General features: G+C 42.0%; 1 protein-coding gene and 1 long non-coding RNA gene across 2 annotated transcripts; one reads left to right on the forward strand and one right to left on the reverse strand.

Annotated features, from left to right (window-relative positions):
* Positions 1-3,586, forward strand: LOC124257601 (protein trapped in endoderm-1-like). The gene is made up of 2 exons (XM_046691703.1): positions 1-159; positions 946-3,586. The coding sequence occupies exon 2, from the start codon at positions 946-948 to the stop codon at positions 1,951-1,953; it is 1,008 nt and encodes a 335-aa protein (XP_046547659.1). The 5' UTR covers positions 1-159; the 3' UTR covers positions 1,954-3,586.
* Positions 3,587-11,949: 8,363 nt separating this feature from the next.
* LOC124257582 lies at positions 11,950-14,520 on the reverse strand. The gene is made up of 3 exons (XR_006893311.1): positions 14,411-14,520; positions 13,395-13,512; positions 11,950-12,937 (listed from the first exon to the last, which is right to left on the reverse strand). It is a non-coding gene; the product is annotated as an uncharacterized LOC124257582 (long non-coding RNA).
* Positions 14,521-15,332: the final 812 nt, after the last annotated feature.

The following is a 15,332-nucleotide window of genomic DNA, read 5'->3' on the forward strand; positions in this document are numbered from 1 at the left end:
TTATCGGCTGCTGTGATATTATCTATCATGTGACACGAAATGAGGTAAATGTCTAAAAACAGCCGAATTTGTCTTTGATAAAGGGTAACACAAACAGCCAGGCCGCAATTGACTGTGAAGATCGGGGAAGTAAACGTCCACTCAACTCTAGCAGTCAAGGTTTGTACCCTATTTCAACCATAACGTGCCTTTGTTAGACGATGGTTCTACATAGGCGTTTGAAAATCCTTTGAACAACAATGTCATTATTTCCAGTTTACTTTGGTTAACGTTTGTTCATTCTGGTGTGCCTCGGTTGAATTCTGAGTCCTTCTCAGGTCGAGTGATTGAGTGAGTTCAATTTTACGCCACTTTTAGCAATATTCCAGCCATATCACGGCGGCGGACGAGCGAACGTTTTAACCACTAGACTACCCCACCGCCCCTCTCACGTCGAAGACCCGGGTTCTATTAACCTCATGGGTACAATGTGTGAAGCCCATTTCACGTGTCCCCGCCGTGGTATTGCTGATTTTATAGCTAAAGCGGCGTAAAACTATATACTTACTCACTTACTTGACCTACGCTTTCTCTTAGAGAATGTACTCTTTCACTTGAACTATACCACTTAGATATACAAATGTACTTCAGGACTATCCCCTGTTTATATCTCATAAATTATAGTTGCCTCGCTTGAGCCCTTCAGGAGTCTATTTTCGTGGGTTCGAATCCCATTTCACCCCTTTTATATTTCTTGGTTTATCAGGAGTTTACTCGTGGTCTCGGGTTGCAACTGAATTGTTATCAAAGACCTCTGTCACATATGGCTTCTCCCTCACATTAGGCTGAGACGAAGTGCCTGGAATACTGCTTACTGCAACGATAAATCACTCGTAACCCAATGGGGTAAGCAAATTTTACATATGTATATGGGTTTTATAACTGTTGCCTTCTTTTATTTTTCAGATGGACTTTAATGGCAACGTAACCGCACAGATCGTCTTTAACTGCTTGTTTGCAATAGGAATCATTGTCGGCAATCTGGTAGTAATTGGCATTATTTTGTCAAACAAGGAACTCAGACAAAATTCCAAGTATGTCATTGTCTTGTTCTTGGCACTGGCAGACCTATTCGTCGGAACCTTTCCCCTCCCGATGTGGACACACCTGCTGGTGACACAGGAACCTGACGTGTCGTGTTTAACTATGACGGCACTGTTCGGAAGCAGTTACATTACTGTTGCCAACAGCTGCTTCGCAGTCATCGCCCTGAACGTGGACTTTATACTGCAATGTACAGTCTCATCCTACCAAGGAATGTGCAAGAAATTGGTCACATGCATGCTCGTCGCATTCTTTATTCTTGGACCCATCATCGTTCTGGTGCCAATAATGATCGTTGGGCAGTCTCCCAGTGCGTTAACGTGCGCTTTGTATATGATACCAAAATTCGGAAGAGCACTTTTTGCAATGGCCTACTGGGTACCATCCGCAATCGCCATCATCACGACAGTGGTTAGTATTGCCCTACATCAAAAGAGAAGACGCCTGGCGTTCGGTCAGTATGGTCAACGGGCAGTATCCCAACCCTCTACCAATCCCGCTGCACCCGTGGATATCATCTTGGTTTCCTTCCTGACGGTTGCTCTCCTTTTCCCAAGCGAAGTTATGGCTTTGATAAGTTACGCTTGCTTCAGCTGCAGCTGGTATTTCATACTCTCAAATGTCATGGGCTACCTTAGTTACGCTAAATCTGTTATCGTCCCATTCCTCTGGTTTCTGAACAAAGATTTCCGGTCAATAGTGAAAGGTCAGGTACGTTCCAACACCAACAATCAACAGACTTTTAACCAGCCTCCTCCCTACTACACACATCAGCCGTATGTGGAAAATCCTGGAGCAATTTCTGCTGCTTATCCGAACAACTCTTTCAGTCCCGTGGTTACTGGGAATGGTGAGCCAATGAAACAGTAAGGATTTGCGTGTCCTCCCTTGGGCCATGTGATACTGTTTATGGCCGCAACTGGCATCAGTGCTGTTATATAATCTGGACCAGGCATACCAGTGATTGTGCAATGAGCATCGTTCAAAGGATAGGATAGCATCAGGATAGGACGTTACGTTACGAACCATGTTAGCGAGCCTAAACACGGATCATTTGACTGTTCTGATATGCCTTGGCTGCTGGGTACGCTTACTTACCTAGAATATAGACTGTAAAGTGACAACACCATTGTGTCAATCACAGTGTTACAAGCATGGTTTGTTTCGGGTAATCAGTAGGAAACCAAGCAGTGATGACTGACGTATAAACACTGAATATGGACAATTGATAGCTTGTCTTGTTGACATTTAAAATGAATGTGTTTGTATACGATTCAAGTAAAAGGGTAATTGATCTTTAAAGGTGTTCATATGGTGATTTTAGTCTAGGAAGGAACATGTTGTTGTTTCTTAACGCCGCACTCAGAAATATACCAGCTATATGACTGTAATTAATCAGGAGCAGACAATCAAGTGATTGACATCTACGCATCGATCTACACAACTGTGATACGATGGCATGCCAAGTCAACCAAGTCAGCGAGACTGATCCCGTTAGTAGACTCTTACGACAAGCATGGATTGCTAAAGGCCAGTTCTAAGTGCAGTGGTGTTTAATCTAATAGGACAAACCGGTTATGGAAAAAACCTTTGATACAAACTTTTGTAACCCGTTAAATCGACAGTATAATTCATGCACTCAGCAAATTTTGTCGGGACTATTCACTTGTTGTTTTTGTTTGTAGATGGTGAATGAGTGAGGAATGGATACACAGACTATATCTATGTGGGGGACTTTAACCATGTCTAGCGAACAATATATTTACTTGACTTCCCGTACTAGACTACCCAACCACTTCAAAAACTATCCCGCCACTTTCAACACTATACTTCCCGTCAACTCCAACTGGAACACTGTAGTTCCCAGGCAACCCAACCTACCCGACTCGAACCAAACCCTACCCCTAATAACAATAAATGATTGTTATAATAGTAAAAAAAGGCTTTTCCTTGCGGCTTGATGACAAATGGTAAAACGAGGTGTGTGTGTGTGTGTGTGTGTGTGTGTGTGTGTGAGAGAGAGAGAGAGAGAGAGAGAGAGAGAGAGAGAGAGAGAGAGAGAGAGAGAGAGAGAGAGAGAGAGAGAGAGAGAGTGTTATATGTGTTATAGTCACATACTGACATCATTATATACCAGTGATATGTCGGAAGAGTTCCCAACATTTCAACATTTCACACTCATCCCTATCCCTCACCTCACAGTTACTTAGTGTATGAACGTAAAGATTTTCACGGTCGTGAATACATTAGTCAGTATTTAAAAGGCGTCCTTTGCAGTTAACGTGTGCAAATAACACTGTGGGTATCGGTTGTTCATTGCAGTTCGGGTAGTATTCTAACCGATCACGACTTTCGATAAGTCCACTTAATCCCCATTGTGATCAGCTGATATCATCGGCCATGATGAATGGGAATGTGGCCTTGTAAACACCACACCAGTGTGTATTGTGAGTACGTTGTAAAATGGAATGGTTTCTATTAAAGAAAATATATAAATCCTAAACCCCGTGCCTTGTGTCGATTCTTCACTTATTTATGTTTACAACCTGCAGTGGTAACCAGTCATCGCAATTCTAACACACGAAACCTAGTGGTCACACCGCGAATGTCCTTAGTATATACAATGTATTTGTTTCTTTGTTGTGCCCAAGACTGGGCAGTATTTCAGCTGAAGGGGAAGTTCCATGGCTTGGCAGTATTTCTGCAGTGTGAGGGTGGTCTCTAAATATTGGAGTCTGGACCAGACAAACCAGTGATTAATAACATGAGTAAAATCAGGAAATGTAATCATCCAAGTCACTGAACCTGACAAACTTGGTGTCATTGTACAAACCAACCTCAGTGCTATGTCCTAAGACTATAAGTCTATGTTACGGTATGCTAAGATTGCTTAGTAAAAGGGCACTTAGATCGATAGGCATAGGCCGATACGGACCATCGTGGGCATTTTAACTGACAAACACCCCCACCCCTGCTCGCCCCAACCCCCATGAAGATCCGGGTTAGAATTGGTCTTCAGTAACCCATGCTTGTAGTAAGAGGCGATTGACGGAATCGGGTAGCTCGCTGACTTGGTTGACGCTTGCCATTGTATCCCATTTGCATAGATCGATGCTCATGATGTTGATCACTGGATTGTCTGGTCCAGAATGGATTATCTACAGGTCGCCGCCACGTAGCTGGAATAATCCTGAGTGCGGCGTTAAACAACAGCCAAACCAAACTGCCACGCGTAACCCATGTGATACACACAGATAACACACAAACAGACCCCGGCCTGTATCGCAAGGCTCACACCATGTCTCGGTGACATATTTTAGATAACACAAATACTGCCCTAGTTTATAACAGAACAACGCGGTACGGATATTGTTTCTCTTGTCTTAGTTAGAGCTTAGTCTGTGTAGGAAGCTGAGATTTATCAAACAAGGCGAACCTGTACATGGTGTCACGTTAATAGTGATACACTTTCAGATTACAATATTATTATGTTGGATTCATTTGTATACTACAGTATCCCATTAATAGTGATACATCTTCAGCTTACAATATTATTATGTTGGATTCATTTATATACTACAGTATCCCGTTAATTGTGATACACCTTCAGATTACAATAGTTTCATGTTGGATTCATTTGCATACTGCAAGGTTCTTCAACTACACAGTTTTAAGTGAATTGTCCCATTGTTACTCAACGCTTAATGTATCATAGCATTTGAAGTAAATAGTCCTCATGCTGTAATGTGTAATACTTACATTTAGATTTCGCAAAGTCGATGATAGACTGTTGACAGACTGTTAAATGTCAGTAGGGCACTTGGCAATGAATACCCTGTATCCAGCATTATATGTTGTTTGTTGTGTTTATACCAATCACTTGAAAATGTTGTTTAAGAAACTATCGTGACCTGGTTGACATCTTTAACGGAGGGGTTTCAGCGGTAGGAGGAACAGTGAACACACGCTACAGTTTCACAACGGTACAAGGAATGGCAACATAAGAGGGGGCGGTCGTTTCATGGTTATTTTGGACATACTCTGACTCCTCATGTCACATCTCTCGTCGGAATGGCTTGTGTCACTCCTGATGGACAGAAGTATAGGTGTGGCTGCTGCTTACTGAAGTCCATCACTTTACCAGTATCTTGTCTCCATCTAGGTTGACGTCTTTGGTAACGCAGCCGACTATGCGAAGGGGAACTGGTGCCCACGTTGACTAAAACAAGCCCAAAATATATAGTGGATTCAGATTCAGGTTCATCGCGATTGTGTTTCTCGCTTCGTTATCAGAATACACGTGGTCTTAAGTTAGAATGAGATGATGAAATGATCAGATGATGAGATGGGATATTCAGCAATATTCCAGCTATATGGCGGTGGTCTGTAAATAATCGAGTCTGGACCAGACAAAGCAGTGATCAGCAGCATGAGCATCGATCTACGCAGTTGGGATACGATGACATGTGTCAACCAAGTCAGCGAGTCCGACAATCCGATCCCGTTAGTTGCATCTTACGACAAGCATGGGTTACTGAAGATCAATTCTAACCCGGATCTTCACGGGTCCATTTGTTCATGTGGCGTTGAACACACCACAGCATCGCCTAAAATACAACATTAGCTTACATACTTAAACACAAGCCCAATTGGTGTCACATTTTCACAGACGGATCCTTTGACCACACATTAAAAACTGACTCCCAGACAGCCAATCCATTTTCACGGCAGAACTAATGGGCATAGTAACATCACTCCATGACCAAACAATTCTAACAGGCTCACTTACCTGAACAAAAACCATGCTAAAACAAAACATAAAAGCAAGCAAAAAATACCTACCAAATTACCCCATAGTTCATATACCTTTTATAATGTCTCACACACAAAACTGACATGAATGCGTGACGACTCTGTTGAAATGTGATTTATATGGTTTTAATATAAAAGATCAAATTTGGTAAATGTTAAAATAAATGTGAAAATGCATAACATTATTTCATAGCTTAGTCACCAGCGTTTAATTATGTTCAAAAGCCATTTAATATTTTCACAATCAGTTGATGGGATTTTTCCGAATATTCCAGTTATATGGCGGCGGTCTGTAAATAATCGACTCTGGACCAGACAATAAAATGATTAACTGCATGAGCATCGATCTGCGCAAGATTGGGATACGATGACAAGTGTCACCCTCGGTGACCATATGTATTGTTGCCATTGTCAGCATTAATTCAATTCAATCACTGCACCTGTCCTGCAGTGTCCGTTGCTGCAGCAAATCGGTGACGTAGGTGAAACACCCCGATAAATCGGTCCTGAGCAGGAGTAGTCACTCTTGGCCTTCCACTTCTGGGACGATCTTGGGTCGAATTGAAGCGGGTATATCGATGCCATATAATCGAGATATGGTGCTCTGGTGGACGTTGAAGTGTCTTGCAACGGCAGACTGAGACTGCCCTGCTTCCAAGCTTCCAATGGCGATATTTCGGTCAGTATCATTCAATCTTGGCATTTTTTATCTTCGTTTACGTCGTAAATTTCGTTATGGAATGATGAATTTGGTTTGGCCTTTTAACGCCAATGTCCATACTTATGATGGATTTGCGGGCAATACACTACAACCACGACATGATTAACTCCATTCAAGCAAAGGAATTGTCTAAAGGAACTGTCTTAATGACGATTGCTGTAGAAATATATCGAAATGAACTGCTGCAAACGCCTTTGCGTTTCTTTTTTAAAGAGTGTATATATTCGATCCTAAATTTTCTTTTTGAACTGAATATTCGATTTGCGTACGTATGCTTTGCGTCTCTAGTCTCGTAGGGAGGGCGGGGTAACCTAGTCGTCAGAGCGTTCGCTCATCACGCCGAAAACCCGGGGTCGATTCCCCAGATGGGTAAAATGTGTTTTCTGGTGTCCCCGCCGTGATATTGCTGGATTATTGCTTAAAGCTTCGTAAAAACTAAACATACTCACTCAGTCAATCACTCACTCACTAGTCTTGTAAAAAACCTGCAGCAGTACGATCTTGCATACAGTAGTTTGATTAATACCTCTGTGACAATGGATACATAGTACACAGTAGCTAAGACGGTATGACGCGGGGCGTATCGAACCGAAGATTATTGCTCGGGTCCCCTGGGGTTTGTGCTAATTAAGAAGGCCCGTGTGTCGTTATTGTTCTATTAGTTTCTGTTAAGGCACCTTTAAAAGATAAAGACTGAGTGACTGAGTTTGGTTTTACGCCGCTTTTAGCAATAATCCAGCAACATCACGGCGGGGGACACCAGAAATGGGCTTCACACATTGTACCCATGTGGGGATTCGAACCCGGGTCTTCGGCGTGACGAGCCAACGCTTTAACCTCTAGGCTACCCAACCGCCCCTAAAAGAGAAAGAAGATAAATAACCACGTCGTACAATACCAGAAATGCACATTATCGCAAACAGAGTGACTACATTGTGAGATTATACAGAAATGCACTTTGTTGATAACAGACTGACTATATTGTAAGATTCTACTGTTTATAGTGTTAATGGGCCCACGTAGGACCAGAAATATACATTCCCGCTAACTGACTGTCTAGATTGTGAGATTCTACTGTTTATAGTGTTAACAAGACCCATGTGACATGGTAATTACTTCATAACAAGTTCATTGTCATTGATACTGTTCGGCAGTATCACATGTCGCTCCGTCAGTGTAATTAACACCATATACCTCGTGATGTTGTCAGCATATACTACAAACTAGATCACGGATAAGTGCGTTTCAAGCTAACTGTAAGGATATTCATCGCTTATCCCAGGCTCGTAATAATCAGGTAGCTTACGGGATTCCGTGAAAGTTTCTTGATGAAAGCAAATCACATATTATTTTCTGGTCATTACTTGAAAGGAGTTTACAAAAATATTTGGCTCCAATCTGAATATTAATGCGGAAGCTATTTTTAGCTCAAAATCCAAGATGGCCGTCAAAATTTAAGCGGGAACTGAAAATGTTGCAAAAACACGGAATAAAACAATAGTGTATATATCAAATGCCATATGTATTTGGTTAAGGGGTATATTTCTCATATGCTGAAAGTCACCAGATCTTTTTAGTTTGCTTTTAGTCTAAACTTTACAGCAAAAAGTTACTTTAGCTCTAAAAGATCATGATGATTGACAGTCACAATGGTGAATAAAACCCCTATTTCTGAAAAAAACATAGATTTTATATAGAACTTGTACAATATGAAAAAGAAATATGCTCCTTACCCTGTTTGTTAACGCTAGAAGGGGTATTTCACATGAAAACAGATCCAGAAATAATTATTTTCTCATGATCAAACACGATGTAGTTGCCATAACCTCACTAACAAGTCAAACTGTCTTGGCTTCAAGTATACACAATCAATTTGGTACGTCATTCAATTCTAATGAGATCAATATGAGTTTAACTCAGGTCAAATGACTTGAATCTTAGGTTTGATGTTTCTAATCAATCACTATCAGTGTCAGTGTCTGAATCACTGAACTGAATGGTGAAGACATTTTCATAAGCGTCAGTCCTTGAGCATGTACACATTTCGGTGCATGGGAGTCTGTTTTTGACATACACAGAGTCTGGTGGAACATCTTGCTGCAGTGCAGCCACATTTCACCAGTTGAATGGTCGCTGCAGGAGCTGGAGGAACCGTTGAGGTGACTGGTTTGAAACCGTCCTCAGAGTCCAGCCATACTTCTCTGGGGAAGGAAGTTCAATGTTGGCACAGATGGCGTTATGCCACACATATGCCTGGAAATGTTATCTCAGCATGGCTGGTTTTAGTGCTGCAGAGGTTGGTGGAAGATTTGTGCCTGTGCCCGTTTCTTTGTGAACAACCACCAGCGTGCTTTTGATACGCAATCAAAGTATCCTTGTGGAACATACAACTTACAAACATACTTCTCTAGTGCAGCCAGTGTCTGATCAGGGGGCTAAACTGTGGTACCAAGTTGTGCAAATGCTGATAATGTTCCAGCATTCAAATTCTGCAATGCCCTCCAGCATACTGTTTTCCCTTTCCAGAAAACCTTCCAGTTATGTCTGCCCCAGAGAATGCATGAAATGCAGGTAAAGCAGCTGCCTTGTTTGGCCCCAGTAATCCAACAAGTGGTTCCAGTTTGATGATCCTGTGTTTCTCTTTATTGCCTGTGATGAAACACTGTCCTGGCACAGATCAATATAATGTCTAATTGCCAATACCAAAACATCAGTGTCAGGAGAAAAATATTAAATTGTTCCACCTGCTACTGAAGCTTCATGGGCATGGAGAATTGACTTTGTATCAGCCTCATCTTGCAAGAGGAGGAACATCTCTGTGGCAGGCTTGAGTTTTGTTGCTCCATGCAACAACTAATTCTTTTCCCAAAGTTAGAGGATGGTTGAGTAGTTTTCTTGCAAGATATGCTGTATTCTCATCCATTGTTTGTGTATGAGCCAACATGGTTTGCGTGCTGATCCTACTAATAGATGTACATGTTGTCTGTAATGTGATATGCAATATTCCCACCTTGCCTTCTTTTCCCTGTGGACATTTTCAAGGAGTTTGTATCTGTCAAACACAAGGTAAACTTCATCATGTACTTTTGCCAATGCCTGTGAGGAAACTGGCCTGTCATGTCTGAACATGTCCTTACCCACGTTGGTTTGCCAAGTGATTGTAGATCTGCCATCCTATCAACTATGGTAAGTTGCCTGTTTTCACTTGGATCTTCTGCTGAAACTTCATCACTGTAGATTTTCCAGGATGAACATCAAGTCACTCTTCCATATGGTGTGCAACAGAGTTCCATCAGCCGCAAACAGATATCTAGGAGCCACGGAGAACTCAACTTGACAATTGCCTCCTGAAGATTAACTTTAGGTCTTGATTTTGAGACAATCAGTAGACAGGCAAATAACGCTCTGTCTTCGCGGAGTTCAATTACTGCTTTCTCTGTTTTCACCTGCAGCTGCTTTGCAGAAAATGACCACATTTGTAGCTGTAATTTCTTCATGGGTGCCGACAGATTGAGTAGTTCACTTTTTATTCTCTCAGTGACAAATGATTGAAAACATTCTTCACCCAGCTCTGTCCTCCTCTTGATGCCCATTTGAATATGTGATGGCGTATTAGCTGGAAACGGGCGGCGGGTAGCCTAGTGGTTAAAGTGTTCGCTCGTCACGCCGAAGACCCGGGTTCGATTCCCCACATGGATACAATGTGTGAAGCCCATTTCTGGTGTTCCCCGCCGTGCTATTGCTGGAATAAACTAAATCACTCACCCACTCACTTCAAACTAGCTGCGCAATTATTGTTTACTAGCCTTGCCCTATTGAAAAACGTACTCTCGATGTCTCGATGACTAGCCGATGAAGGTTTGACGACTGATCACTACTTTGAAATGTGGAGCAGTATTTTTAGGATGCTGGGATGCAAGATAATTTTGTCCCATTCCCAGTAAATCCAGTGAAACGTCATATACCGCTGCCACAAAACAAGTTCCACCACCCGCCACTACGGTTTGAGAACGAAGTGACCTCAAGCAGGGTTTTATGCGATTGTTAACTCTAAAAGTGCTGAGGGGCGGTGGGGTAGTCTAGTGGATAAAGCGTTGGCTCGTCACGCCGAAGACCCGGGTTCGTATCCCCACATGGGTACAATGAGTGAAGCCCATTTCTGGTGTCCCCCGCCGTGATGTTGCTGGAATATTGCTAAAAGCGGCGTAAAACCAAACTCAGTCAGTCAGTCTAAAAGTGCTGAAAACTGTAGTACAGTGCTTGCAAGCAATTGGCTGTTTGAAACGCACCCTGGATGTGCATTAACAATTGGCGCGAGTGAGAGAGCATGGTTTCAAGCCGCTTTTATCAATATTCCAGCAATAACACGGCGGAGGACACCAGATATGGGCTTCACACATTTGCCTATGTTGGGAATTGAACCCGGGTCTTCGGCGAGACGAGCGAACGCTTTAACCACTATCCTGCCCAAATTAGCGTATCTGTCAAGTCGACCAAATCTAATGTAGAGAATATCAAGTTTTAACTTTCCTCAAAAATAGATTCCATGCTAACGGGCAAAAGAAACTATACCAAGTCGAAATCAAAACGACAAACAACCATTGTGACAAACGAAAGTGAATTTTAATGACAGATGTATGGGCAACATAATATACATGTTGCCCATACACCTGTTATTGAAACTGACTTTCCTTTTAGTTGTGAAAATAGTATGAATTAACCAATGACGATCAATGATGACACCGGGTGTTTGGTGTCCTGAGCAAATGATCCATAAGTTCTTCTTTCAATACATGCAGCATTAGTCATAACAAGGTAGATGTGTCTTTGTATTCATACAATTTATTCTTTGCATTGCATGCATGGAACTACTATATTGTACAGCATATAGCAGTTAAAGGTTACACATGAACTGATACCTATCACTGAGAAATCGTGACGTGGGGAAAGAGGAAGCTCGTTTGATATCCTATAAATATTGTAAAGCAGTTAAAGGTTACACTTGAGATGATGCATACCACTGAGAAATCGTGACGTGACAATGATCTGCCTTGTCTTAACTATGAGCGAATAATTTACAATTAGACGTCTTATCGGTGTTAGTGCCATTTCAGACAAATAGCAACAAAGGTAATGTCTGGAATTAAGAAACATACATCAATACATCAAAGTTGTGATTAAGAGCAATTTGCCAAGGACACTTTAAAAATAACAATAACATTAAGAATACATATTATTATTATTTTATTTATTATTATAGGATATTTATATAGCGCACATATCCACGCACTAGTGCATGCTCAAGGCGCTGGTATTTTCCCCCTTGGTCATTGGATGTCAATCTCAGTCTCAACGGCACATCGCATTATCAATCTCTTGCAGCCACTAGGCGCACCGAGTTATTGTGGCTTTCTCATCCTAACGAGGTACCCATAGGTAAACAGGAGTGACAAGTCTTTACCGATGATCAATTTCTTTATTGTACGATGGGGACGCTTTGGTAAAGATACTTATCCCGTTTTCATGCTTCAAAACGGTATAAGTATCTATACCGAAACGAAACAATAAAGAAGTTGATCATTCATAAATATCTGCTAATATGACACCGGCAATCAAAGCAAATGCCCCACCTGGCATGGTATTGACTCAGTGGAGCGAGGTCATTATATATCTTAGTGTCTGGAATATATGACGGGACAAATGACACAGTGTCCACCTGCTCCACAGTGGTAGGAAATACAGGTCGACAAATAGGGTAGAATAAGAGTTTGATGGTCGACGGAACTGGCATAGTAAAACGTCAGATTTGATACGTCTTCGACCGCGCTTTTGTTTCTTTACAACAGTTCTTATGCATAGAAAAAAAGCGACAAAATATCATTCTTTTCAAGCATCTACGACAGACCCACTTGCCCTTCTCCCTTCTCAATATGAAATGGTCGACCTTTAAGTCTAGAGAACGGCATATCAGGTGTTTATCTTAGTGTATGTTGCAAACACAAACTTCCTTCAAAACCAGATTTACAACCATATTTACATGTTCCGTTTATACGACATTGACCATTGCCTCCACAGTTTTCACAATTTAGATCACAGTGGTTACTATAGAAACCGTTCTTGCATCCCCCGAGACATTGCCCCGACCATTTCTCACATCCCCTAAAACAGCCCGGGTTACAGGGTTTGGAGCAGTTCCTCCCCGCTTATTCTGAGGGCAGCCTTGAGGACATTCTCTACTCTGGAAGATTTCTTGAAGAGTCAGGCTGCTGCAGCTGGTGCATCTGTTCCGTTGTTCCACATAACCAGTCGCACACTGATCACCTGAAAAATGAATCGCAACAAACCATGTGGACGTTTGAAAACATTTCAAAGTTAACGCTTAAACAACTAGGCTACCCCACCGTCCCGATTAATGAGTGAAGGAAACAGGTCTTCAACTTCGTTGAATCTGCTAACAAACCGAGAACAATAACGAGGAGCGAACCGGGATTCGGACCCAGGACCATAGGTTTCTGGTGTGCCCAAGGGAGGCAAATCTCCTGATACGCCGTATTAGGACATTACGACAACTTCGAGCCCTTCAGTCTATGAGTGAGTGAGTTGAGTTTTACGCCGCATTTAGCAATGTTCCAGCAATATCACGACTGTGGACACCAGAAATGGGCTTCACATATTGTACCCATGTGGGTGAATCGAACCCGGGTCTTCGCTGTGACAAGCAAACACTTAAACCACTAGGCTACCCCACCGCCCCTGACAGCCTGAAGCTGAAGCTTACCATTTGGTTCACATGTCTGGCACGTCTCCCGAACATGCTGGAGCGATTCCTGGCTGGTCACACATTGCTAGGGTGATGTCTATCGCACAGTCAGTAGACTCGTCCTGACAGTCCAGGCCTGTAGCGTGTATAATGACAGGTAAGTCAAACAAAGATCTAAACAATTCAAACTCCGACATTCTATCAGTATGTTACAAGTCAATTTGTTCGCTGTAACATAAAAGTTATAGGAACAAACGTAACCATATAAGCCATCATAATTGCTTTAATATGTTTGAATGCCTCTCACAAAAGTGGTAAAATTTATCCATTAATCTTTGGAAATAATATATAATAATAGATTAATACGTACAAAAATGATATAATAATATAAACATGATATATCTAATATACTATGCGATGAAAACTATATTATTTATGCATTTCACATGCCTCAAAACGATTGATTGGTATAAAGGTCATGTGTCGACAAAATGGTTTGTAACTTATTATTTGTTATTGAAAACGTGAACTAATATACGTCCATTGGTAATAACACAAGCAAGACTCATGAAAATAACTTCCAGTCAGAGTATACATTGAAATGAAGGCGATGGTGAGGTGAAATTGGGTTTAACATCGTGCTTGAGAATATTTCGCTCATATGACGACGTGCATGCATGTGTATGTGTATGTGCGGCTGTTTGTACTAGCCCAAACTTAAGCTGATTTTATAGTGCTAGCCCACTAAGATACCATGCCGCAGTGAAGCATGAATACCCCACTCAGACACATTATACTGACTCCGAGCAGACCAGTCCTTGTTGTACCCATTAATGCCGAGCGCCAGGCAGGGACCAACAAGTACCATATTTTTAACGTCTGTTGGTATGACGCGGTCGGGGATCGAACCCGCGACCTTCCGCTCTCCAGGCGGACGCTCTTACCACTACACCACGGAGGCGGTATACCTTGAGATGAAGGTATAATACTCTAAAAGTCACATGATACGTATATTAATATATATGTATCCTTACCATGTCCTTGGTTGTACAAACTAAACCACGCCAACAGTGAGAGGAAGAACACCTCAGACGCCATGCCTCTAGCTGGGTCTATCTGTCAATATGTGGCTCCTATATCACCGGACGGTCTCCACTTACCATGAACCCTACCTCGCAGTATGATGGATGGAGCGGCCGTTTGGGGGATGTTATGCTATGCTGATTAAAGACACAACCACAAAAAATGTTTTTCAGACGTATATTTTATGTATTATATGAATTGTTAACAGTTCATAATGAATTGTTTAAATCATTGTCACTTTACCGATGTTCATCAAGGCTTTTATGAACCAGTAACATATCAATGGTAATTTAATAAACTTTCAGGCTCCCCTCCCCTCCATAAAAAGGGGGGTAGGCGTCGCACTCCTGCAACCCCAACCCCCACCCGCTGGATCCGCCTATGTATCTTAACAACTTGTAAAATTGTATTGCCCTTATTAGTGTTCAGAGCTGCCTGGCATCTTCGCCCAATGGAACAATGAGATTACGTAGAGACATCACCCTAGCAGTGTTTGTGCCAACTGTTTAAGGTTCTATGGCTATTGCTGACGTATTTACAGACGTTGATGAAGAGCATCCAATAAATCTTAGAGGGGATTTAGATCCGGAGACCCTGACAACCATGGCAGTACTTGGATGTTGTGTTCTTAAAAAGCCGCTCTTGCGGTTTGAGGGTGGACGTTGTTGTGTTGAAAAATGACGTTTGCTTGTTACATAATGGGAAGGACGTGTGATCGAAGAATTTCATCTGTGTAATGTGGGCCCACATCATTACTCTACCACCACCAAACCTGTCCCTTTCCTGAATGTAGTTTAACGCTCCCCGCGACGTCCGTAAACACGACGTCTTCCGTCTGCACGGAGATGTATAAACTGTGATTCGTCACTGCAC

The sequence above is a fragment of the Haliotis rubra genome, unplaced genomic scaffold (assembly GCF_003918875.1).
Source record: "Haliotis rubra isolate DU_JTF1 unplaced genomic scaffold, ASM391887v1 Scf668, whole genome shotgun sequence".
In the NCBI taxonomy this organism is placed as follows: domain Eukaryota; kingdom Metazoa; phylum Mollusca; class Gastropoda; order Lepetellida; family Haliotidae; genus Haliotis; species Haliotis rubra.